Source organism: Mobula birostris, chromosome 9 (assembly GCF_030028105.1).
Source record: "Mobula birostris isolate sMobBir1 chromosome 9, sMobBir1.hap1, whole genome shotgun sequence".
NCBI lineage: Eukaryota > Metazoa > Chordata > Chondrichthyes > Myliobatiformes > Myliobatidae > Mobula > Mobula birostris.
Genome location: NC_092378.1, coordinates 2,808,079 through 2,834,407, shown reverse-complemented (window position 1 = coordinate 2,834,407; position 26,329 = coordinate 2,808,079). Strand labels below are relative to the sequence as shown.

Here is a 26,329-nt window from a genome sequence, read left to right as displayed (position 1 = left end):
GATTACAGACTGCTCTGTCCACTTTCCCCAGGTTCCTCTACAGTACCTGATCGGAATGCTGTATTTAAACTTCAGCCCACTGTGGGATCCTGTGTTGGAGCTCATTACGTAAGTGTGGCATCAGCTAGGATGTGTGGAGCTGGAGGTTAATCAGTAGAATAAAGCAGAACAGAAGTCAACATCAAGAGTTACATGTTTAGTAAAGTCAATAATTATGTCCAATCAGAACAATAAGATAAAAGTCAAGTTTACTGTCATCTAACTATACGTATATACAACCAAAAGAACCAATATTCCTCCGGACCGCAAAACACGTCATACACAGCACATAAACCAAAATATTACCATAAAGAAGTTAATAAAATATAATTCAATAATACGTGTTGTGGGCTGCACAAGTACATAGAATTCGGAGAAAATAATATTTTTCAGTTAAAAATAGAGTGAAATTGCTTTGAAAGTTGGTGTATTTTTGTTGCCGTTCTGTTTTAGCCAATCACAGTGATGCAGTTAGGGGAGCTGTTGCCTCTCAGTTACAATGACCCGGGTTCAGTCCTGATCGCCTGTGCTGTCTGTGTGAACTTTGCATGTCCTGTCTGTGAATCACACTCGTTTGCTCTGGTTTTCCTCCACATCCCAAAAAAATTAGAACCTTACAGCACAGTACAGTCCCTTCAGCCCACAAAGTTGTGCCAACCTTTTAACTACTGTAAGATCAATCTATACCTTCCCTCCCACGTAACCCTCCATTTTTCTATCATCCATGTGCCTGTCTAAGAGTCTTACATATCCCTAATGTATCTGCCTCTACCACCACCCCTGGCAGGGTGTTCCACACATCCACCACTCAAATTGAAAATAAATTTATTATCAAAGTACATTAATGTCACCCTGAGATTCATTTTCCTGTGGGTATTCACAGTAAATACAAAAAAGCATGTTAGGATCAATGAAAAACTACACACAAAGACAGTCAAACAACCAAAGTGTAAAAGACAACAACTTATGCAAATAGAAAAATAAAAACAAAACAATAAATAAAGAAATAATATCAAGGACATTGGTTTTATAGTCCTAGAAAGTGAGTCTATAGGTTGTAGATTGAGTTCAGTGTTGGGGTGAGTGAAGTTATCTACACTAGTTGAGCAGCCAAATGGTTGAAGGGTACCTATTCCTGAATTTGGTGATGTTGCACCTAAAGCTCCTGTACTTCCTTCTTGATGGCAACAGCGAGGAGAGACCATGACTGGTTGGTGGAGGTCCTTGATGATGGTTGCTGCTTTCCTGTGACGGCACTCCTTGTAGATGTGCTCAGTGATGGGGAGTGCTCTACCTCTGATAGACTGGGCTGTATCCACTACTAGGACAAACTTCTAAGATCATAGAGGCACTGCTGTGTCTTCTTTGTGATGGTACTTGTGTGGGTATGTCAGATGTAGGTCTTTTTACACTCCCTACCATCCATTGGGGACATTTATCAGGAATGCTGCATAGGCAGGGCCCTTAGTATTATTAAAGATCCCACCCATCCATCCAGCGTCCTCTTTAACTTTCTAACATCAAGCAGGAGACTACAGTGCTTAAAAACAAGAATAGTCAGGATGAAAAACAGGTTCTTCCCCCAGGCTATTCTTCAGAACTCCCTGTCGCATTGTATTCGAAGTGTCACTAGTTAGTCTGTTCCTTACCTTACAATATTTAATATTGAGGCACTTTGTTATTGAAGTGTGATTCATCTGTAGATGTTACTCTTATCTTCATAAGTTATCATGTGTTATGTGCTTTATACCCGGGTTTGGAGAAACGTTGTCTCGTTTCAATATACAGTACATTATGTGGTTATATACTTTGTACACATGTATATAGTTAAATGATAATAAACTTGATACATAACAATAAACTTGACTTGAAAACACAATATAATCTGCAGATGCTGGGGTCAAAGCAACACCCACAACATGCTGGAGGAACTCAGCAGGTCGGGCAGCATCCGTGGAAAAGGTCAGTCGACGTTTCGGGCCGGAACCTGACGAAGAGTCCTAACGAAGGGTTCCGGCCCGAAGCATCGACCGATCTTTTCATTGGATGCTGCCCGACCTGCTGAAACTTGACTTGGCTCTGTCAAAAACCCTACCTCTGAAATCCTCCCTTATACTTTCCTCCAATCACCTTCACATTATGCCCCTTCGACTTAGCCACTTCCCTCGTTGGAAAGAGAATCTCAGGCTGCTCACTCTCTATGTCTCTTATCATCTTGTACACCTCTATCAAGTCACCTCTCATCCTTCTTCTCTTCAAAGAGAAAAGCCCTAGCTCACTCAACCTCTCCTCTTAAGACATGTTCTCTAATCTAGACAGCATCCTGGTAAATCTCCCCTGCTCTTCAAAGCTTCCGCATCTTCCTTTAGTGAGGCATCCAGAATGAACACAATACTTCAAGTGTGGTCTAACCAGAGTTTTATAGAGTTGTAACATTACTTCGCGGCTCTTGTACTCAGTCCTCCAACTAGTGAAGGCCAACACACCAGGTGTCCTTGCAGGCTGGTAGGTTAGTTATCCACTGAAGGTTATCCTTAGTTTCTAGATGACAGGTTGAGTTGGAGGGAAATTGCAGGGAATGTGGGGAGAATGAACTGGGTTAGGGAAGACTGGTGTGAAAATGGGTGCTTGCTGGTCAGTGTGGATGGTGAACAGAAGGGCCTGTGTCTGTGGTGTATCTGAGTCTGTTTCGTGAATGTTTAGCAACTGCTTTAGTGTCATAATTGAAAATAACACCAGGAACTTGCATTTATGCAGCATGTTTATCACAGCAGAGCAAACTACTGTTTTGGAAGTGAGAACTACAATATGGGGTGATTGGAGACTTTGGGACAATGGTTTTCTATGTTAGAAGCTTCAAAATACCAAGGAGAGAAAGATGTTGAGAACGTCAATAACTTACATTTATGCAGCTTGTTTCGCACAGCAGAAGATCCCACTGTGTTGCATTGAAAGGTGAACAAAGATTTGAAATCAGAGCAGAGGGAAAGGTTAGGAGGCCTGTTAATTTTGGAGTAGGAGTTGGGTGGTTGTGACCTGAAACATGGTCAAAGAAGAAAGATTTAGCAAGTGATGAAAGAGTTTAAATACAAAGAGATTCTGTAGATGCTGGAAATCCAGAGTAACACACAAAACGCTGGAGGATCTCAGCAGGCCAGGCAGCATGGAGAGGAATAAAGAGTCAACGTTTCAAGCTGAGACCCTTCATCAGGACTGGAAAAAAAGGGGGAGGAAGACAGAGTAAGGTGTTGGGGCGAGGGGGAAGAGTACGTTGATAGGTGAGACCAGCTGAGGGGGAAGTGTGTGGGGGAGGAGGGACGGAGTAAGAAGCTGTGAGGGGATAGGTAGGAGAGGTAAAGGGCTGAGGAAGAAGGAATCACCAAGGAACAAATGGTTCAGGTAGAGACACTGAGTGTTTGGTTATGTTTACATTGTGATGATAATGTAAATCACTGTAAATGTTTAGATATTTTGTGCCATTTCCTTGCAGTTCTCATGCATACGGAATGGAAAATAAGACCTTCTGGCGTATTTACTGTGAACATCTGGATCGGGCAGCTGCTCTTGCCGGTAAGCAAAATGTTCCAGATTTTTCAGTTGTTTGTGACATTTGGAATTTTGCACAAGATTGGCTCAGGCAACAGGGGTTGATGGAGTTTCGCAAGGCCACAACACTTCTTATATTGCTCTTCCTTTGAAATACCTTTAAAATTTAGGGGAAATCCCTTTGTATCTTGCATCTTTGAAGTCTAGAGATTAGAGATTTAGAGATTGGCTTTATTTTATAGAACATAGAACATAGAATAGTACAGCACAGTACAGGCCCTTCAGCCCACAATGTTGTGCCAACCCTCAAACCCTGCCTCTCATATAACCCCCCACCTTAAATTCCTCCATATATCTGTCTAGTAGTCTCTTAAACTTCACTAGTGTATCTGCCTCCATCACTGACTCAGGCAGTGCATTCCACGCACCAACCACTGAGTAAAAAACCTTCCTCTAATATCCCCCTTGAACTTCCCACCCCTTACCTTAAAGCCATGTCCTCTTGTATTGAGCAGTGGTGCATACACATTGAAATATGGAAAGATACAGTGAAATGTGTCGCTTTTGTCAACGAGCAACACTCCAAGGATTGTGCTGGGGGTAGTCCACAAATATTGCCACGCTTCCAGCACCAACATAGCATGCCCACAACTCTAACCATACGTTTTTGGAATGTGGGCGGAAACTGGAATACCCAGAGGAAATCCACATGGAGAACATACAGACTCCCTACAGCTGCGGGAATTGAACCCTGATCAGTGATCACTGGTGTTCTAAGGCATAACGCTAGCCACGACATTGCCATCTGTGTGTGATATTGAGTTGTTCACCCCACCTCGTCCGAGGACAATTATATTGGCAATGGGGATACCTGCCTTTGTGAGCCATACGTAGAATGTAAAAGCAAATATAAGGGTACACAATTTATAAAGCATTGGTTAGATCACAGCTAGAGTACTGTGTGGACCCCAGTACAGCAAGGATATGATAATACTGGACAGGATGCAGAGGAGTTTGACAGGGTGGTGCGTTTCACTGGACACAGTGCAGAGGAGATATACCAGGGTGGTGTGTTTCACTGGACACAGTGCAGAGGAGATATGCCAGGGTGGTGTGTTTCACTGGACAGGCTGCAGGGGAGATATGCTAGGGTGGTGTGTTTCACTGGACACAGTGCAGAGGAGATATGCCAGGGTGGTGTGTTTCACTGGATGGTGCAGAGGAGATATGCCAGGGTGGTGCATATCACTGGACACAGTGCAGAGGAGATATGCCAGGGTGGTGCGTTTCACTGGACACAGTGCAGAGGAGATATACCAGGGTGATATGTTTTACTGGACACAGTGCAGAGGAGATATGCCAGGGTGGTGCATATCACTGGACACAGTGCAGAGGAGATATGCCAGGGTGGTGCATATCACTGGACACAGTGCAGAGGAGATATGCCAGGGTGGTGTGTTTCACTGGACAGGCTGCAGGGGAGATATGCCAGGGTGGTACATTTCAGTTATGAGGAGAGGCTGGTTAGGCTGGGTATATTGTCCTGGAACAAAGGAGGCTAAGGCGTCTAATATAGGAGGGCATGGATTTGAATTTTTAATTTCACATACGTTCTTCTAAATATTGGTTGAATTTTTATGTATTTTCATTCTTTAGGTGAGTTCAAGAGCCGCAAGAAAATGTAGCTCCATAAAGTGTTGGTTGGACCCCAGTACTGGTCACCTCATTACAGGAAGAATGTGGAAGCTTTAGAGAGGGTGCTGAAGAGATTTAGCAGGATGCTGCCTGGATTAGAGAGCAGGTCTTATGAGGATAGGTTGAGTGAGCTAGGGATTTTCTCTCTTTAATGAAGGAGAATGAGAGTTGACTTGATCGAGATGTACAAGATGATAACATCATAAGACATAGCCTAATTTATCATCATGGCTAATTTATTATCCTCTCAACCCCATTCTCCTGCCTTCTCTCCATAACCTTTGACGACCTCCACTTCAAATATACCCAATGGCCAACTGTGCCAATGAATTCCACAGATTCACTACCCTCTGGCTAAAGCAATAAGAGACATGGATCAAGTGGAGAGCCAGTCTTTTCCCAGGGCACAAATGGTTAATATGAGAGGAATTAACTTTAGAGTGTTGGTGGGGGGGAGTGTAGAAGGATGTCAGAGGTAGGTTTTTACTCAGAATAGTGGGTGCATGGAATGCACTGCCAGGGGTGGTGGGAGAGGCAGATACATTAGGTACATGTAAAACACTCTTAGATAGGCACATGGATGATAGAAAAATGGAGAGCGATGTAGGAGGGAAGGATTAGATTGATCTTAGGGTAGGTTAAATGTCGGCACAATATTGTGGGTCATAGGGCCTATACCGTGTTTCATGTTCTGAATGTAACTTATTTGCTTTCATTTAACATAAGCATGTTGCTTCTCTTTCTTTAAAGAGAAAGAATTAAAACGTGAATTGGAAGATGAGCGGAAGGCAAGTGTCACCCTAAACTCGGCGAGCATTGCGACTAGTCGTGTGAGAGGATTATACCAGAGTCAACTCCACTTGGCAACCAAACCCAGTGAGCGAACGGATCACACCAACTTCCGGTTCTTGCTGTGGAAAGCCATGTGCAGCTTTGCCGATAGGGTGGAACCTCGGTCAAAGGAGCTCTCGCCTTTACTCTTCAGATTCATTAAGTAAGTCAGCTTAAGGGTGAAAGGTTTGGTAAACATGCTGCCTTTGTGCTGGTTGGGTTATCCTTTAGTTCAAAGTAAATTGATTATCAAAGTAAAAATATGTCACCACATACAACCCTCTGATTCATTTTCTGTGAGCACTCACAGTAAATACAAAGAAACACAATAGAATGAATGAAAGACCGCACCCAACAAGACAGACAACAAATTTGTAGAAGACAACAAACTGTGCAAATACAGTACAAAAAGGAAAAAAATACAGAATAATAAATAACATCAAGAACATGAGATGGAGAGTTCTTGAAGGTGACTCCAAAGGCTCTGGGAACATTTCAGTGCTGAGGTGACTGAAATTGTCACCTCTGGTTGAAGAGCCTGATGGTTATACCCTGGTGGTGTGGGACTTGAGGCTCCTGATGGCAGCAGTGAGAAAGCTTTCCGATTGTTTAGTGGTGGTGACGGTGTGAAGATAGAGTACGTTGGACTGTTAGTGGTCACTGGAGTAGTTTATCCAGGGGTTGAAAAGTCAGTCATGCATGGCAGGCCCTGAAACTGAGGTTGTCACGTTGTTGTACAACCCCGGTTCCTCTCCTACAGGGAAGGTACTCTGTGTCTGTCACCACATCTTAAAATCAGAATCAGGTTTATTGTCAACAGCATATGTCGTGAAATCTATTGCAGTACAATGCAATAGATAATAATAGAGAAAAAAAACATGAATTACAGGAAATATATAGATAGATATAGATATTAAATAAATAACACAAAAATAGTAGTGAGGTAGTGTTCAAGGGTTCAATGTCCATTCAGAAATCAGATGGCAGAGGAGAAGAAGCTGTTCCTGAATCGCTGAGTGTGTGTCTTCAGGCTCCTTCCTCATGGTGACAATAAGAAGAGGGCATGTCCTGAGTGATGGGAGCCGCTAATGATGGATGCCTCCTTTTCGAGGCATCGCTGCTTGTAATTTCAGCTTCACGCTGATTGATGTGTAATGAATAATAATCATATATAATTTGCCTATTGTAAAAGGGACAATGTAAAACTTAAAAGAGATTCTGCAGATGCTGCAAATCCAGAGTAACATGCACATAATGCTGGAGGAACTCAGCAGGTCAAGCAGCGTCCATGGAGAGGAATAAACAGTGGACATTTTGGGCTGAGACCATTCACCAGGACTGGAAAGGAAGGAATAAAAAGGTGAAGTGAGCGGAAGGAGGACAAGCAAGAAAGGGTTAGGTGAAGCCAGGTGGGCTGGGGAATAGTAAAACCTACATTTCTCCAGCATAATTGCCTTCCTCCAGGACAAGGAGAGTGGTAGGCAATTTGCACTCAACCACCTCCTACGAGCAGGAAGGTGGCTGTGACCCCTATCAGTTTCAGTGATGCTGATTGAATTGGTTTATTATTATCACATGTACCAAGGCATATTGGAAGCCCCTTTCCTTTCCATTCCTGAAGAAGGGTCTCGGCCTGAAATGTTGACTGTTTGTCTCCCTCCATAGATGCTGCCTGACCTGCTGAGCTCCTCCAGCATTTTGTGAGTTAGTAAAAATGTACAGCATCTGCAGAATCTCTTGTGTTTTGTCTTGCATACTCTTCATATGGGTCAGATCATTACACAGTGCATTCAGGTAGAACAATGTGAAACAATAACAGAATGCAGAATAAAGTGTAACAGCTACACAGAAAGTGCAGACAGTAAAGGGCAAGATCATGATGAGGTAATTATGGATCAAGAGTCCATCTTATCAAACTACACTTAGTGGTCACTGTTGTGGTCTTCTGCTGCTGTAGCCCATCCACTTCAAGATTCGACATGTTGTACATTCAGAGATGCTCTTCTGCACACCACTGTTGTAACGTGTGGTTATCTGAGTTATTGTCTCCTTCCTGTCAGCTTGAACCAGTCTGGCCATTCTCCTCTGACCTCTCTCATTAACGAGGCATTTTCACCCACAGAACTGCTGCTCTGGATGTTTGCTTCTCACACCATTCTCTGTAAATTCTAAGATACTATTGTGAGTGAAAATCCCAGGAGATCAGCAGTTTCTGAGACACTCAAACCACCCCGTCTGATACCAACCATCACTCCATGGCCAAAGTCACTTAGATGACATTTTCCCCCGTTCTGATGTTTCGTCTGAACAACAACTGAACCTCTTGACCATGTTTGCATGCTTTTCTGCATTGAGTTGCTGCCACGAGATCGGCTGATTAGATATTTTCATTGATGCGCAGGTGTGACAGGTGTAACAGTGGACACTGAGTGTAGTCCCACTGCTTACTGCACTGAGGAATAAGTAATGAGCAGACTGAGTTCCTCCGTGGGTCGGGGTCAGCCGTGGATGTTGCATCCTAGCTGCCTACGTGTCGATATGCAAGCCAGGGCAGGATGATCTGGAGAGCAAGCTGTTGGCCGTGCAGCTGGCTCTTCCTCCCCCTCACCACGCAGCTGATGAATCCAAATAAACATCAGAGATCGATACAGTTTGTCACCAGCAGCGTCGCAGGAGTTGTTCAGTCAGATTTCAACTCAATGTAAGACTCCCTTAGGGACTCCAGTTCCAGATTTTTCCACAGGATTTACTCCCAAAGCCTTTCCCTTGAGTGAGTAGAGCTGCAAGACAGTGGAGGTTTGAGATCAGAGCTTTTCTTCTCAGTGAGCTGCCATCCACGGCTGAGGAGCCCCATCTGCCTGAAGCAACCGGCTGTAAGGAGCCAGCTGCCAGCCTTTGCCCCTTCTGTAAGTAGATACGGTTCCGCTGGGTTCAGTAGTTTAGCCACTTGTGAAGTGCAGGAGCTGGAGTTGGTTGTCAGAGGCTGTTTAAGACGCACGCTATTGGGAGCATTTAATAGGTAGTGGGAGCTCATCCTCCCCCCCCCCCCCACTACCACCAGTTCTGTCACCCTGTCCCTGGCCTTGACTCCCTGACAGAACAACAGGGAGAATACCCCAGGTCAACTTCACCTAAAGGCACCGCCATTTGATGTTTTGTGTAAAAGGAGCTTCTTTGCCCCTGTCCCTCTGATGGACTGCCATCTTGGGACTGGTGCCCAAGTTTAAACGAGCACTCAGCTTAGCAGCTGTGTTACAGTGAGAGTGCCCACCACAGCATGGCTGGCATTTCATGTCAGCAACATTGCACACTGTGTCACTTATTGGAATTGGTTTATCATGTCACACATATTGAGAGACTGTGAAAAACTTGTCCATGTTTACTTAGATATTGAGGTACATTGTGGAGCAGGCCCTTTTGGCCTTTTGAGCTGTGCTGCCCAGCAACCCCCCAATTTAACCCTAGCCTAATCGCAGGATAAATTACAATGACCAATTAACTTACTAACAGCTATGTCTCTGGACTGTGGGAGGAAACTGGAGCACCCAGAGGAAACCCATGTGGTTCACAGAGAGAACGTACCGGCTCCTTACAGAGGACATTGGAATTGAACTCCAGGCTCTGCCACCCTGAACTGTAATAGCATTGAGCTATCTGCTATGCTGCCATAACACCCATATAGATCACTTTGTAAAACATTGCATTGAGGTAGTACAAGGGAAAACAATAAGAATGCAGAAACTGTTGACGTTTCAGGCTGAGATCCATCATCACATGCTGAAGAAGTGTTTCTGCCTAAGACAGTAACTGTTTATTCATTTCCTGACCTGCTGAATTTCTCCAGCATTTTCTGTGTGTTGCTCTGGATCTCCAACATCTGCAGACTCTCTTGTGTTTGAGAATGCAGAATATAGTATTACAGTTGCAGAGAAAGTGTAGTTCAGGTAGATGACAAGGTGAAAGGTCATAACGAGGTAGATTGTGAGGTCAAGAGTACGTCTAATGATAAATTGAAGTGCAGAGTTGAATTGCTGACCATAAATTGGGCATTTCCCAGGGTGGAAGTGGCAAATACGAGGGGGCATAATTTTAATTTGATTGGAGGAAAGTATAGGGGGAGAGGCCTGAGGTAAGTTTTTTACATGAAGAGTTGTGGATGCATGGATTGCCCTGCCAGGGTTGGTGGTAGAGGCAGATACATTAGGGACATTTAAGAGACTCTTAGATAGGCACGTGGATTAAAGTAAAATGGAAGGCTATGGGAGAAGGAAAGGTTAGAGTAGGTTAAAAGGTCACAGAGTTGTAGTGCATTACAGCACAGAAACAGGCCCTTTAGCCCATATAGTCCTTGCCAAACTGTTATTCCCATCGGACCGCACCTGGGACCTGGCCCTCCTCATCCCTCCCATACCTCTACCTATCAAAGCTTCTCTACAGTGTTGCAATCATGTTGGACATGAAACACTAGCAGCTTTAGTCAACTAATTAGAAAGCATAAATCAGGTGTATGGAGAGAGGCCAGTGGAAAGGGATCACTGTTGCATATTGTTGGCCTGGACTTGATGGGCAGACTGGTCTCCAGTCTGTGAATTCTGTGAAATTCATGTGCACACACAAGGTGTTTTGGTAGTGATATCAGCAGCAATGGTACTTGTGCTAAGTAACACACACAAAATGCTGGAGGAACTCGGTGGTTTAGGCAGTATCTATAGAAATGAATAAACAGTCGACATTTTGGGCCGAGACCCTTCATCAGGACTGGACTTGGCCCTAAATGTTAACTTTTTATTCCGCTCCAGAGATGCTGCCTGACCTGCTGAGTTCCTCCAGCATTTTGTGTGTGTTCCTCCAGATTTCCAACATCTGTAGAACCTCATGAATATTTTTGCTAATTTTCTTTAATTACCAGAAATGCAACTGACTACATCTGGATTTTTTAGGTAGTCACATGCGGGTAATGATTAACTCACAGGGCATCAACATAGGAATGGAATTAGGCCATTCGGCCCATCGATCTAAGACAATAAACTTCAGAATCAGGTTTAATATCACTGGCAAGTGTCATAATAAAAGAAACCTATATAACAAGAAATATATATACTTAAGTAGTACAAAAAGAGAGGAAAAGGCAGTGAGGTAGTGTTTGGGGTTTATTGTCCATTCAGAAATTTGATGGTGGAGAGGAAGAAGCTGTTTCTGAAGTGTGTTGTATGGTTGTTCAGGCTCTCCATCGGGACGAGTTCCTCCAGCTGGCCTCCTCCTTGGTGGTAGCAATGAGAAGAGGGCATGGGCTGGGTGATGGGGTCCTTAATGATGGATACCACCTTTCTGAGGCATCCCCTTTCGAAAGAGTCCTGGATGCTGGGGAGGCTGGTGCCCATGATGGAGCTGGCTGAGTTTTCAACCCGCTGCAGCTTTTTCTGATCCCTTCATACCAGATGGTGAACTTAAATTTGAGTTGGAAAGGCATTGATGTCAGACACCAGTAAATAACCTGTCCTCTCTCATTTAGCAACGAATATTATCCAGCGGATTTAATGGTAGCTCCCACTGAGGACATCAGAAAGAAGAAATGCACTGATGACAAGAGACCAGTTATTGAGTCCGAAGACGGGGTCTTTGATGATGGCAAGGAGATAACGATACCTGCAGACCACAGGATTGCCGTGGAGAAAAAGCCCAGGAGAGCGGCTGTAAAGTAAGTACATTCAGTGGGACTCCCGTCCTCTGACACCAACTCTGCTGCCCATCATATTCTTGTGTTTTTCAGAATCCGAATCGAGTTTATTGTCACTGACATCTCACAGCTGCTCTCATCAATCCCAGGAGAAGAGCTTCACCATTTTAAAAAGTGTATTTTCACACCTCTTCATGTCCTTGCTCTTAGCTGTGGTTGTAGTCTTCAACTTCGGTTCTGGCCTCCCAATCATGGAACATGGGACAGTACAGCATAGGAACAAGCCTTTCAGCGCACCTTGCCTGTGCTAACCACAATACTAAATTAAACTTATCCCATCTCTGCAAGCCGATAGGGTTGTTGAGAGGACGTATGGAGTGCTGGCCTTCATTAGTTGGAGGATTCAGTCTGAGAGCCGTGAGATAATGTTGCAGCTCTATAGAACTCTGGTCAGACCACATTTGGTGTATTGTGATCACCTCATTATAGGAAGGATGTGGAAGCTTTAGAGAGGGTGCAGGGGAGATTTACCAGGATGCTGCCTGGATTAGAGAGCATGTCTTAAGAGGATAGGTTAAGCAAGCTAGGGCTTTTCTCTTTGGAGTGAAGGAGGATTAGAGGTGAACAAGATGATAAGAGGCATAGAGCAAGTTGACAACCAGAGACTTTTCTCAGGAATGGCTAATACGAGGGGCATAGTTTTAAAGTGATTGGAGGAAAGTATTGGGAGGATGCCAGAGGTAGGCTTTTTACACAGGGAGTGGTGGGTGTGTGGAATACGTTGCCAGGAATGCTGGTAGAGGCAGACACATTAGGGACATTTAAAAGACTCTTAAATAGACACTTGAATGGAAGAAAAATGGAGGGCTAAGTGGGAAAGTAGGGTTAGATTGATCTCAGAGTAGGTTAAAAGTTTGGCATCACATTGTGGGCTGAAGGGCCTGGACTGTGCTGTTCTTCTCTGCCTCCATCTCCACTTTAAGGAGTTCTTCGATATCGAGAGGTTTAGTGTCCTTTATCTTGTTGATGTTAATCTCCTTGTGAAATGTCTCGGGGCATCATACACAAGTGCAGGTTGTTGTATTTAATTGTGTTTCTGTGAGCAGCTCTTTGCATTTCTGATGCAACTGCACTTTTGTCACCATTTTGATGGCCTCAGCACGTTCCAAAGCCCAAATAAATTATTTTTGAATTGCTATTTCATGGACTAGCAGAGCAGCAAATTAGCATTCAAAGAGAGTGAAATGAGCTTCAAGATTGTTTAATATGATTTCCTATACACAAGTGTAAAGGAGAATGAAATAATTGTTACTCCGTCACAAAAAAACAATAAGGTAAAGAAACAATAATAAAAAAATACAATAAATATAGATACGCAAGAAAGCTTATATACCCAAATTGATTTTGTGTTCATAAAGTGACACTGCACACAGGAATGTTTGTACATAAGGTGACTGACTGACAGAAAATGATAAAGTAGTGGTGGTTGGGGGTGTGGAGGGGTGCGTTAGTGGGTGGAGGTGTTGATCAGACTCGCTGCTTGGGGAAAGTAACTGTTCCTAGTCTGGTAGTCCTGGCATGGATGCTACATAGCTTCCTCCCTGATGGGGGAAGGACAAACAGTCCATGAACAGAGTTCTGGGATCCTTCATGACATTACTGGTGCTGGTGATGTGTTGGACAGTTTTGACTACTTGTTACAGAGCCTTCGTGTTCACCACAGTGCAGTGTCTGTACCAAGCCATTTATCCCTCTGTGCCCATGCTGACCAAGTAAAGATTGGTTTTATTTGTCACATGTACATCAAAGCATGCAGTGAAATGCGTTGTTTGAATCAGTGACTGACCCAGTCCGAGGATGACTTATTTGTTTTTTTATCTGGAGATATGGCATGGATCAAGTCCTTCCAGCCCAGTGAGTCACAACACCCAGCAACCCACCCATTGAACCCTAGCCTAATTACAGGACAATTTACAATGACAAATTAACTTACTAACTGGTCCGTCTTTGGACTGAACACCCAGTGGAAACCCACAGCTTCATGAGGTGGATGTCCAACTGTAGGAGATGGTGTCAGTATTGTACTCTAAACTCCGATGCCCCGGGATGTCATACTAAGCACTACTCTACCGTGGCGCCCCTCATCTCTGTGGGCAGCCTGCTATATTAATCCTGTTCGGGGCTAGAAACAGAGTTAAAATTCCTTGTCAATGAAAAGCACTTTTTCCAGAAGTGCTTTATATCTGTTTTAAATTTATTCCCTTGACTGAACTTTGGCGCTGTCTTCCTGCACTTCAAACACATGAGGTTTTGCCAATTGGGATGCTGCCGAAGACTTGCATGTCAGAATCAAATCACTGATGTATGATGTGAACTTTGTTTTACAGCAGCAGTGCAATGCAAACATAACAATCTTGTAGGGGTGGCAGACAGGCAGATACGTTCACGCCATTTATGAGACTCTTAGATAGGCACATGGATTAAAGAAAAGTGGAGGGCTCTGTGGGAGGGTACACCCTTTCCAATTTAATGACATCCTTCTGATAGCAGACAATCAAAAATGAATGCAATACTCTTAGGTGCAGCCTCACCAGTGCCCTATATAACTACAACTTTTATACTGAGTGCCCTGACCGTGAAGGCCAGCATGTCATATGCCTTCTTCACCACCCTGTCCATCAGTGAGTTATCTACTTGTACTTCAAAGTTCCCCTGATCTATATATTGCCCAGGGCCATGCCAATCACTGTGAGTGTCTTGTTGAATTTATATGAAGTGATGCTGGTTTTAAACCCTACACCTATTGTAGGCAGATTCTTATAAATTCCTTCAAATGGGTTACTGGTAACTCTGGAGACACTCATCATCCTTGTAGTTTTAGCGAGGAATAGTTTGAAATAATCCAAGCCAACTTTCTATGCACGCTTCTAATAAAGTCACGTGTAGTTTTGTTCATAGAATGTAGAACAATGCAGACCCTTCGCCGCACCCCTCCCCAACCTTGGCCTTGGATGCAGTGCCAACTTTTAACCTATTCCAAGATCAGTCTAACCTTTCCCTCCCATGTAGTCCTCATTTTTCTGTCATCCATGTTCCTTTCTAAGAGCTACTTAAATGCTCCTAATATATCTGCCTCTACCACCACCCGTTTCATGCACCCACCACTTTTGGTTTAACAAAAACTAACCTCTGACATGCTCCTATACTTCCCTCCAATCACCATAAAATAATCAGAATCAGGTTTAATTTTACTGGCATATTAGATTAGATTATGAGGACATGCAGTCCTCTTTTATTGTCATTTAGTAATGCATGCATTAAGAAATGATCCAATATTTTTCCAGAACGATATCACAGAAGCACATGACAAACCAATTTAAAAACTGACAAAAACAACATAATTATAACATATAGTTACAACAGTGCAAAGCAATACTGTAATTTGATAAGAACAGACCATGGGCACGGTAAAAGTCTCAAAGTCTCTTGAAAGTCCCATCATCTCATGCAGACGGTGAACCACCAATGCCGCAAACTTGCCGATGCAGCATCCGACCACAGTCCGACTCCGAGTCTGTCCGAGAACTCTGAGCCTCCGACCAGCTCTCCGACACCGAGCACCGAGCACCATCCCTGCCGAGCGCTTTGACCCCGGCCCCGGCAATAGGCAAAGCCGAGGATTTGGGGCCTTCCCCTCCGGAGATTCTCGATCGCACAGTAGCAGTGGCAGCGAAGCAGGCATTTCAGGAGTTTCTCCAGGTGTTCCTCTGTGCTTCTCACAGCTGTCTCCATCAAATCGGGATTGTGCACGGCCCCCTAGTTAACACATATCGATATCATTGGGAACGGCGGCACGCGCTGCATCGCGCTGCCATCTTCTCCTAATTTGTTAACTTTACAACAGCAATACAATGAAATATGTGATAAATAAATATACAGAAAAAAAAACCCTGAATTACGGTAGGAATATACATGTCCATTAAATAGTTTAGTTAAAATCAATATTAAAAAAAAACAGAATTAAAAAAGTAGTGAGGTAGTGTTCATGGGTTCAATGTCCATTCAGAAGTCGGATGGCAGTGGGGAAGAAGCTGTTCCTGAATCATTGAGTGTGTGCCTTCAGGCTTCTGTCCCTAATGATGGACACCACCTTCCTAAGGCATCGTTCCTTGAAGATGTCTTGGATACTACAGAAGTTCGTACCCAAGATGGAGCTGACTAATTTTACAAGTCTCTGCAACTTGCTTCAATCTTGTGCAGTAGCCCCCACTCCCCCCCGCCCACTCGTACCAGGAAGAGATGCAGCTAGTCAGAATGGTCTTCTTGGTACTTTTGTAGAAGTTTCTGAGTGTTTTAGTTAACAAACCAAATCTCCTCAAACTCTAATGAAATATAACCGCTGTCTTGCCTTCTTTATAGCTGCATCAATATGCTGCGTCCAGGTTAGAACCTCAGAGATATTGACACCAGGCAACTTGAAATTGCTCACTCTCTTCACTTCCAATCCCTCTATGAGGAGTGGTTTCTGTCCTTTGTCTTTCCCTTTCTGAAGTCCACAATCAGCTCTTTGATTTTGCTGAGGTTGAATGCAAGGTTGTTGCTGCGACATCACTGAGCTAACCTGTACAACTTGCTCCTGTATGCCCTTTGGTCAACGTCTGAAATTCTGCCAGCAATGGTCAGAATCAGAATCAGGTTTATTATCGCCGGCATGTGATGTGAAATTTGTTAAATTAGCAGCAGCAGTTCAATGCAATATATAATCTAGCAGAGAGAGAAAAAAAATAAATTAAATAAAACATAATAAATAAACAAGTAAATCAATTATGTATATTGAATAGATTATTTAAAAATTTACAAAAACAGAAATACTGTATATTTTTTAAAAAGTGAGGTAGTGTCCAAAACTTCAAAGTCCATTCAGGAATTGGATGGCAGAGGGGAAGAAGCTGTTCCTGAATCACTGAGTGTGTGCCTTCAGGCTTCTGTATCTCCTACCTGATGGTAACAGTGAGAAAAGGGCATGCCTTGGGTGCTGCAGGTCTTAATAATGAACACTGCCTTTCTGAGAAACCGCTCCCTAAAGATGTCCTGGGTACTTTGTAGACTAGTGCCCAAGATAGAGCTGACTAGAGTTACAACCTTCTGCAGCTTCTTTTGGTCCTGTGCAGTAGCCCCTCCATACCAGACAGTGATGCAGCCTGTCAGAATGCTCTCCACGGTACAACTATAGAAGTTTTTGAGTGTATTTGTCGACATGCCAAATCTCTTCAAACTCCTAATAAAGTATAGCCACTGTCCTGCCTTCTTTATAACTACGTCGGTGTGTTGGGACCAGGTTAGATCCTCAGAGATGTTGACAACCAGGAACTTGAAGCTGCTCACTCTCTCCACTTCTGATCCTTCTATTAGGATTGATATGTGTTCCTTCGTCTTACCCTTCCTGAAGTCCACAATCAGCTCTTTTGTCTTACTGATGTTGAGTGCCAGGTTGTTGCTGTGGCACCATTCCACTAGTTGGCATATCTCACCCCTGTACGCCCTCTCATCACCACCTGAGATTCTACCAACAATGGTTGTATCATCAGCAAATTTGTAGATGGTATTTGAGCTATGCCTAGCCACACAGTCATGGGTATAGAGAGAGTAGAGCAGTGGGCTAAGCACACACCTCTGAGGTGCACCAGTGTTGATTGTCAGTGAGGAAGATATGTTATCACCAATCCACACAGATTGTGGTCTTCCGGTTAAGAAGTCGAGGATCTAATTGCAGAGAGAGATACAGAGGCCCAGGTTCTGCAACTTCTCAAACAGGATTGTGGGAATGATGCTATTAAATGCTGAGCTATAGTCGATGAACTGCATTCTGACATAAGTGTTTGTTGTCCAGGTGGTCTAAAGCCATGTGGAGAGCCATCATCGTGCATCATCAGCAAATTTATAGATGAAATTTGAGTTTGGGTGTAGAGAGAAAAGAGCAGTGGGCTAATTACACATCGCTGTGGTGCACCAGTGTTGATTGTCAGTGAGGTGGAGATGTTATTATCAAGCTGCAAAGATTTCCCCCTGGTGTTAGCCATTTCTGCCTTGGAAAAATGTCTCTGGCTGCCCACTTGATCTATGCGTCTTATCATCTTGTACACCTCTATCTCATCCTCCCTCGCTCCAGAGAGAAAAACCCTAGCTTCATCCAGACAGCATCCTGGTAAATCTCCTCTGCACCTTCTTTACAGCTTCCATATCCTGAGGCGACCAGAACTGAACACAATTTTCCAAGTGTGGTCAGCCAGATTTTTATAGATATGTAATATTACCTCGAGGCTCTTGAACTCAATACCTCAATTATTGAAGACCAACGTTAAATACACCTTAACAACTCTATCAACTTGTGTGGAAACTTCGAGAGATCTACAAACATGGATCCCAAGATCCCTCTGTTCCTACACACTTCCAAGAATCCTAAAATTAACCCTGTATTCTGCCTTCAAATTTGACCTTCCAAAGTGAATCACTTCATGCTTTTCCATATTGAATCCTATCTGCCACTTCTCAGCCCAGCTCTGCATTCTGTCAATACCCTGTTGCAGCACATGACAACCCTTTACACTATCCACAACTCTAACAACCTTTGTGGACTTCCTTCAAATGATTTACTGGTAAGACTGGATACACCCATCACCCTTGTGATTTTTGCTAGGAAATGTCTGAGGTGATCCAAGCCTATATTCTATGCACACTTTTAATACAAATAACGCTTAACTTTCTTCATTTGCTTCAAACTCCAAATCTCTTTATATTTTTGCAGACAACTGATTGCTCACCTGAAAGTTTTCTCGAAGTTTACCAACCCAAGGTCGCTGTACATGGAAGGCAAGCTAAAGGAGCTGTACACCCAGGTAACTGTACTATTAACGATAGTTTTCTTGTTCATCTATCTTAATCAGCACCCTATGATGGCCTTCCGTTGCACGCTTTTAACCATTCCTCCTTTATCTCACCCTTACCTGTCACGTCCCCCCTTTAGCTCCTGTGCCACCATTTCCAGGACGTGCAGAAGATGGCATTGGATTGTCTGCTCACTTACAAGCACCCACATGTGTTACCTTACAGGTAGTGTTCAACTGTACACCTTCAAAATTAACCCCATTAAACGTAGTAAGTGTTTAACACGTTAATCTCATACAATGTTGCTTGCCAGCAAGAATTAACGGATTTCTGGTTTGAGATAGTTTCCGTTTGCTGAGCCCTTTCTGATTCTTCTGGCATTGCAATTGGTGTTAGTATTGCCACGTGTAGTGAGATACAGTGAAAATCCTGCCTTACACACTGTTCATTCAGATCAGATCATTACACAGTGGATTGAGGTAGAACCAGGTAAAACAATAACAGAAGGCAGAATAAAGTGTAACAGCTACAGAGAAAGTGCTGTGTGAGCAGACAATAAGATGCAGGGCCATACCGAGGTAGACTGTGAATTCAAGAGTCTATTCTATCATATTGGGGGACCATTTAGTAGTCTATTAGATATAAAAATAAGGAGGCTGTGCCTAGTTATGCAGATCATTGACTACAAATAGTCTTGTGTATTGTATACAATATTTGCCTCATTTAAGGATGGACATTAATGCATTGAAAGTAGAAAAGGTTTATTACAATTTTGGGGTATTGGGAGCAGTTTTGGGCCCCATATCTAACAAAAGATGTGCTGGCATTGAGGAAGGTCCGGGGAGGCTTACGAGAATGATCTAGGAATTAAAGGGTTAATGTATGAAGAGCTTTTGATGACTCTGGGCCTGTACTTGCTGGAGTTTAGAAGAATGAGTAGGGTGAATCTCACTGAAACATACCAAGCATTGAAAGGCCTAGGTAGAGTGGATGTGGAGAGGATGTTTCCAACAGTGGGGGAGTCTAAGACCAGAGGGCACAGCCTCAGAATTGAAGAACATTCCTTCAGAACAGAGATGAAGAATTTCTTTACCAGAGGGTGGTGAATTTGGAATTTATCGCCACAGGTGACTCGCGACCAAGTCACTGGGTATATTTAAGCATGCCAAAGGTTACAGGGAGGAGAATAGGGTTGAGAGAGAGAATAAAATGAAGTTTCAATCCAATTGTTTTCTTGTTAAAGAGAAAATCTTCAGCGGCTTCTGGAAGACAAGAGCTTCAAAGAAGAAATAGTTCACTTCAGCATTGCCGAGGAGTCCACCATTGTCGCAGCCGCTCACAGAACTGAGCTCATTCCTGTCATAATGAGGTGGGCGCTCTCAACTTCAAATGATGGGTATTAGACTGGTGGAGAACCGGTGTCTTATTAGAGATATACAAGTTCACGATGAGCATGGATAAGGTGAATGGTCACAGTCTTTTTCCCAGGTTTGGGGAGTCAAAAGGCAGAGGTTTAAGATGAAGGTGGCAAGATTAAAGAGACACAGGGAGGTGGGTATATGGAACGAGCTGCCAGAGGAGTTAGTAGAGGTGACTACAATTACAATGTTGAAGATATTTAGACACTTAATGGATGGGAAAGGTCTAAAGAGATACAGACCAAATGCAGACAGATATCCAATTAGATTAGCTTTATTTGTCACACATACAGTGAAATGTGTTGTTTGCATTGTATCAAATCTGCAAGGACTGTGCTGGGTAGCTCGTAAGTGTCGCCATGCCTACAACTCAGTAACCTTAACCTGTACATCTTTGGAATGCGGGACGAACCAGGAGCAGCTAGAGGAAACGCAAATGCTTATGGGGAGAAGGTACAGATTCCTTACAGATAGCGACAAGAGTCGAATGCCAATCTCACAGCTGGTGCTGTAATAGCATTATGCTAACTGCTGTGCTACTGTACCATCCTCGAACAGAGATGAGGAGGAATTTCTTTAGCCAAAGGGTGGTGAATTTGGGGAATTGCCGCAGATGGCTGAGGAGGCCAAGTATTTACAGTAGAGATTAATAGGTTCTTGATTAGTCAGGGTATCAAAGGTTACAGGGAAGAAGGCAGGAGAATGGGCTAGAAAGGGATGGATGGTATTGGAATGGTAGAGCAGAGCTGATGGCACTAATTCTGCTCCTGTGACTTATGGAACTGGACATGATTCTCCAGCTATTGTATACAGGTTTGGCATGATTTCCTTGTTCTTGGATCCTGATTTTTCTTGTGAAGTCCAGCAGAGTTTTAATTACTTAATATGCGCTGCCATTCCTGTTGACTTCTACACCTACAGTACGTGTGGCCAAGTGGTTAAGGCGTTCGTTTAGTGATTTGAAGGTCGCTAGTTCGAGCCTTGACTGAGGCAGCGTGTTGCGTCCTTGAGCAAGGCACTTAACCACACATTGCTCTGCGACGACACCGGTGCCAAGCTGTATGGGTCCCCTAATGCCCTTTCCTTGGACAACATCGTTGTTGTGGAGAGGGGAGACTTGCAGCATGGGCAACTGCCGGTCTTCCATACAACTTTGCCCAAGCCTGCACCCTGGAAACCTTCCAAGGCGCAAATCCATGGTCTCATGAGACTACGGATGCCTTTCTGCTTCCACCACTATCTTTGGCAGTGTGTTTGAGATCAAACTTTCCCTGTACATCCCCTTCCCCTTCAACCCTCTCATATTTGACAGTTCGATTCTGACTAATTCACCCTATCTGTGATCCTCATAATTTTATCAGGTCTCCCCTCAGCTTCCAACATTCCAGAACAAACAGTTGACTTCTAATGGGTAGTACCACAAATCCAAGCAAAATGCTAAAAATCCTCTTTTAATTTTTGGGAATCCAGGATTCTATATGGGCGGATGAGGAGCAAAACTGGGAGCAAAACGCAGGGGCGTTCCGGCGCGTCAGCCCGTGTGACCATCGTCCTCCACTTCCTGGCTGGCTCACTGCCGCAGGAGCTGCGCGTCTTCCTGGACCTGTTTCTCGAGCCGGTGAAGCACCTAACCGAGGGTAGGTGCTGTAGTTCATTACGTTAATGTGTTACTGATCCTGCTCCCTTTTCTGATCTCTGCACTTAATTAAAACCTTTTCCAGTTCCAGTTAGTTACCTAAACAGAGACAGGAATTGTCCATTTGTCTTTTGTGCCTGCGTCACCATTCAGTCTTTCACAGCATCAGAATCAGATTTATTATCACTGATGTATGTTGGGAAATTTGTCATTTTGTGGCAGCAGTACAGTGCAATATAAATTACAATAAGAAATGTACGTATAAAAGTTAAATAGTGCAGAAAGAGAGAAAAAATAGTTAATTGTCCATTCAGAAATCCGATGGAGAAGATGTCCCTGAAACACTTGATTGTGTGTCTTCAGGCTTCTGTACCACCTCCTTGATGGTAGCAATGAGAAGAGGGCATGTCCTGGTGAGGGGGGTCCTTGATGACCGATGCGGTTTTCTTGAGGCATCGCCTTTTGAAGATCATAAGACCATAAGACAAAGGAGCAGAAGTCGGCCATTCGGCCCATCGAGTCTGCTCCGCCATTTTATCATGAGCTGATCCATTCTCCTATTTAGTCCCACTCCCCCGCCTTCTCACCATAACCTTTGATGCCCTGGCTACTCAGATACCTATCAATCTCTGCCTTAAATACACCCAGTGACTTGGCCTCCACTGCCGTCCGTGGCAACAAATTCCATAGATTCACAACCCTCTGACTAAAAAAATTTCTTGGCATTTCTGTTCTGAAAGGGTGCCCTTCAATCCTTAAGTCATGCCCTCTCGTACTAGACTCCCCAATCATGGGAAACAACTTTGCCACATCCACTCTGTCCATACCTTTTAACATTCGAAATGTTTCTATGAGGTCTCCCCTCATTCTTCTAAAGGAATACAGTCCAAGAGCGGACAAACGTTCCTCACATGTTAACCCTCTCATTCCCGGAAAGATGTCCTTGATACTGGGGAAGCTAGTGCCATGATGGAGCTGGCTGAGTTTACAATTTCTTGCAGGTATTTCCAATCCTGTGTAGTGGTCCCTCCACACCAGATGGTGATGCAGCCAGTTAGAATGTTACACATGGTACATCTGTAGAAATTTGCTAGTGTCTTTGGTGGCATGCCTTCTTTGTAACCGCACCTGTATGTTGTGCCCAGGATAGATCTCAGAAATGTTGACACCCAGGATCTTGAAACTGCTCACTCTTTTTACTGCTGATCCCTCGATGAGGGCTGTTGTGTGTCCCTTCAACTTCCCTTTCCTGAAGTCCACAATCAATGTCTTGGTCTTAATGACATTGGCAAAAAGTGTGAGAGTGACCTGATCTTATTTTAATGTGCCATAAGTACGTCCGAGTTACCAGGCATAACCACCCTCAGAATAGAGGAGCGTCCATTTAAAACAGAGATACGGAGAAATTTGTTTAGTCAGAGGGTGGTGAATTTGTGGAATTTATTACCACAGACAGCGCTGGAGGCCAGGTCATTGGGTGTTTTTAAGTCAGAACTTGATAGGTTCTTGATTGGACACAGCAACAAAGGTTACGGGGAGAAGGCTGGGGTGTGGAATTGAGGAAGAGGGAAAGGATCAACCATGATTGAGTGGCAGGACAGACTCAATGGGCCCAAATGGCCTAATTCTGTTCCTGTGTCTTATGGAAATGTCAAGATGGCATCCTCACTTGAGAGAGGAGATGATCTTAGTTTGCCTCATACAGTAGTCAGTGTCTTTAACTCCCTTAGCACTGCAACGTTGGCTGGGTTTTTGTGCTCCAGTCTCTAGGTCTTGAATCCACAGCCTGACTGAAGTGTTGATAGAAGCATACGAGATGCATTACAAGATTCATTCAACGGACATTGAAATTTCTGCCTAAAAGAAGCCCTTACGCATTGAGGTGACTATATAAAAACAGTGTGGCTTCGGGGCCTTTCTCTTTGTTTCAGGGTCCTGCCTGTCAGCGGTGCTACGGTCAGCCAAGTCTGTGGATCTATCCAGTGTTCTGCCCTTAGGGCGTCAGCACGGCCTGCTGAACAACATTGAGGTGCTGATGAAAAAGCTAGGCCACCTCATCAACGACTACCTGCCAGAACTGCTTCAGATCCTGCTGTGTATAACTGCATCTGTGTCTCAGATGCTTCAACTGAGGGACCAGGTGAGTATTGAGAGACATGGTAATGGTTAGCGTGACGCTGTTACAGCTCGGGGCGTTGGAGATCGAAGTTCAGTTCCAGTGTCCTCTGTAAACAAGTTTGTGTGCTCCTTCCTGTGTGCACGTGGGTTTCCTCCAGGTGCTCTGGCTTCCTCCCACAGTCCAAAGATGTACCAGTTAGGCGGGTAATTGTCATTGTAAATTGTCCTGTAATTCGGCTAGTGTTAAATTGGTGGTTGCTGGGTGACACAGCTCAAATGGCTGGAAAAGCCTGTTGCAGGCCATGCCTCCAAATAAGTACATATATACATACATACATACATACATAACCCCACAACGCAGGCAGAAGGCCAGTGGAGACCTGGGCATTAGGTAACTGACATTCCCAGGGAGTATGGTAACTTCGAGGTGACATTCACTGCACCAGATCTGGTTCTCATTGTTGTGTATACGTTCACAGAACTGTAAAACAGGCTTTTCAGCCTGCCTTATTCATGCTATCTCTGATCCCTATCGACACTAATCTCACAAATACGAAAACTACAGTAAACTGTCAGGTCAACAGAAGATTTGATTGTTAAATGTCATTTCCAGTACTTAAGTGTAAAGGAGAACAAAATAATTGTTACTCCTCAGCGAAACATTGATTGTATGTCCATAAAATGACGCTAGGTACAGGAGTGTTTGTACATAAGGTGACTGACAGGAAATGATAAAGTAGTGGTGATTGAGGGTGTGGAGGGGTGGGTTAGTAGTTGGAGGTGTGGATCAGCTTTACTGTTTGGGGAAAGTAACTGTTTTTGAGTCTGGTGGTCCTGGCATGGATGTTACATAGCCTCCTCTCTGATGAGAGTGGGACAAACAGTTCATGAGCAGGGTGGGTGGGATCCTTCATGATGTTACTGTCCCTTTTCCAGCATCTTTCTGTATATTTGACCTTGATGGTGGGTAGACGGGTGCTTGTGATGCGTTGGGCAGTTGGCTGCACTCTACCATCCCTGTAGGACTTGTATGTGTCCTGGACAAATAAGTGCGCAGGAAAATCACTGTAGACATGACCCACCCAGCAAATGCCTTTTCCAAAAGCTCCCTTCTGGAAAGTGCCATAGGGCTTCACACCATCTTAAAAGTTTCTTCCTGCAGGCTGTTACTGTGATCAATCATTCTAGTTAGCCCCCACAACCTTCTCTGTCTAGTACTCCCATCAGTGCACAGCATCAAACCAGAAGTCCCTACAAAGGACAGTTAGAACGGCTGAGAGGATGACAGGGGTCTCCCTACCATCCATCGAGGCCATTTGTCAGGAGTGCTGCATACGCAGGGCCTTTAGTATTATGAGGGATCCCACCCTCCATCCAGCGTCCTCTTTGACCTCCTTCCATCAGCCAGGGACAAGAGCAGTCAGGATGGGAAACAGCTCAGGCCATTAGGCTTCTGAACTCTGCTGCGTCTCCTTCTCAGTGTCATTGGTGAATCTGTTTCGTACCTTACAGTATTTAAATTTATGCACTTCAGTTTGTTATTTATGCATAATTCCTCTGTAGGTATTACCTTTACTTTCGTAAGTTATTGTGTGTTGAGCTTTACACCCTGGTTTGGAGAAATGTCTTGTTTTTCGCTATACATGTATATAGCTAAATGACAATAAACTTGACTGGGACAGTAAACACTTTAAACCACTTACAACATTTGTTGCCTGCAAAAGGTAACAAGTATGTTGTTTGCGATTGTTTCCTTTTCTTGGGCTCTTCCTAATTGTTCTGCCTTTGGAATTATTGGTTAAGTATTAACACATGCACTGAGGTACAGTGAAGAGCTTGTCTTGCACACTGTTGGTAATAGGACCATTCAATAGCCTTAGGGGATTTGAATACAAAAGTAAGGAGATTGTGCCTCTTATGCAAACCATTGGGTATGTTTAAAGTGGAAGTTGATAGATTCTTGATTAGTCAGGATATCAAAGATTCTGGGGAGAAGGCAGGAGAATAGGGTTGAGAGGGATAATAAATCAGCCTTGATGGAATGGAATGGGGGAGCTGTCTCAATGGGCTGAATAGCCCAATTTTGCTCCTATGCCTTATATTCTTTCTGCCCACAAATGCTGCTGAACCCGCTGTGGCTCAAAAGGCATTTTGTTTATTTTCAAAGAACAACTGCTGCAAGATAAAAAATAACTATCTTGTCTTTTGCATTTTCTTTGTACAGATCAAGCCAAGGTACATCACCCTGCTGAAACACCTGAGGCGTCTGGGCATAGATCAGATTGCTGCCTTCTTTACCAGCTTTGACTCGTATGCATTCACAGCGGATGAGATTGATGCAGTGTTCCATGGCACAGTGTGGCCACAGGTAAGACCGGATTACTTGGTATTCAACTGTAGGAGGCAGCCTGTCTGTCTGTGTATGTGTGTGGGAGGGCGTGAATGCTGTTGTGGTTCTTGTGCTGTTCTGCTGAACTTCGTGGA

General features: G+C 43.9%; 1 protein-coding gene across 1 annotated transcript in view; it reads left to right on the top strand.

Annotated features, from left to right (window-relative positions):
• The window catches only part of utp20 (UTP20 small subunit processome component), a 183,231-nt gene that overhangs the window by 54,266 nt on the left and 102,636 nt on the right, over positions 1 to 26,329 (top strand). Inside the window, exons 19-28 of the mRNA XM_072267366.1 lie at positions 32 to 108; positions 3,530 to 3,609; positions 6,031 to 6,274; positions 11,624 to 11,809; positions 18,594 to 18,684; positions 18,813 to 18,898; positions 19,917 to 20,042; positions 21,562 to 21,728; positions 23,659 to 23,867; positions 26,070 to 26,213. Coding sequence (XP_072123467.1) covers positions 32 to 108; positions 3,530 to 3,609; positions 6,031 to 6,274; positions 11,624 to 11,809; positions 18,594 to 18,684; positions 18,813 to 18,898; positions 19,917 to 20,042; positions 21,562 to 21,728; positions 23,659 to 23,867; positions 26,070 to 26,213 — 1,410 coding nt within the window. The remainder of the gene's footprint in view (positions 1 to 31; positions 109 to 3,529; positions 3,610 to 6,030; positions 6,275 to 11,623; positions 11,810 to 18,593; positions 18,685 to 18,812; positions 18,899 to 19,916; positions 20,043 to 21,561; positions 21,729 to 23,658; positions 23,868 to 26,069; positions 26,214 to 26,329) is intronic.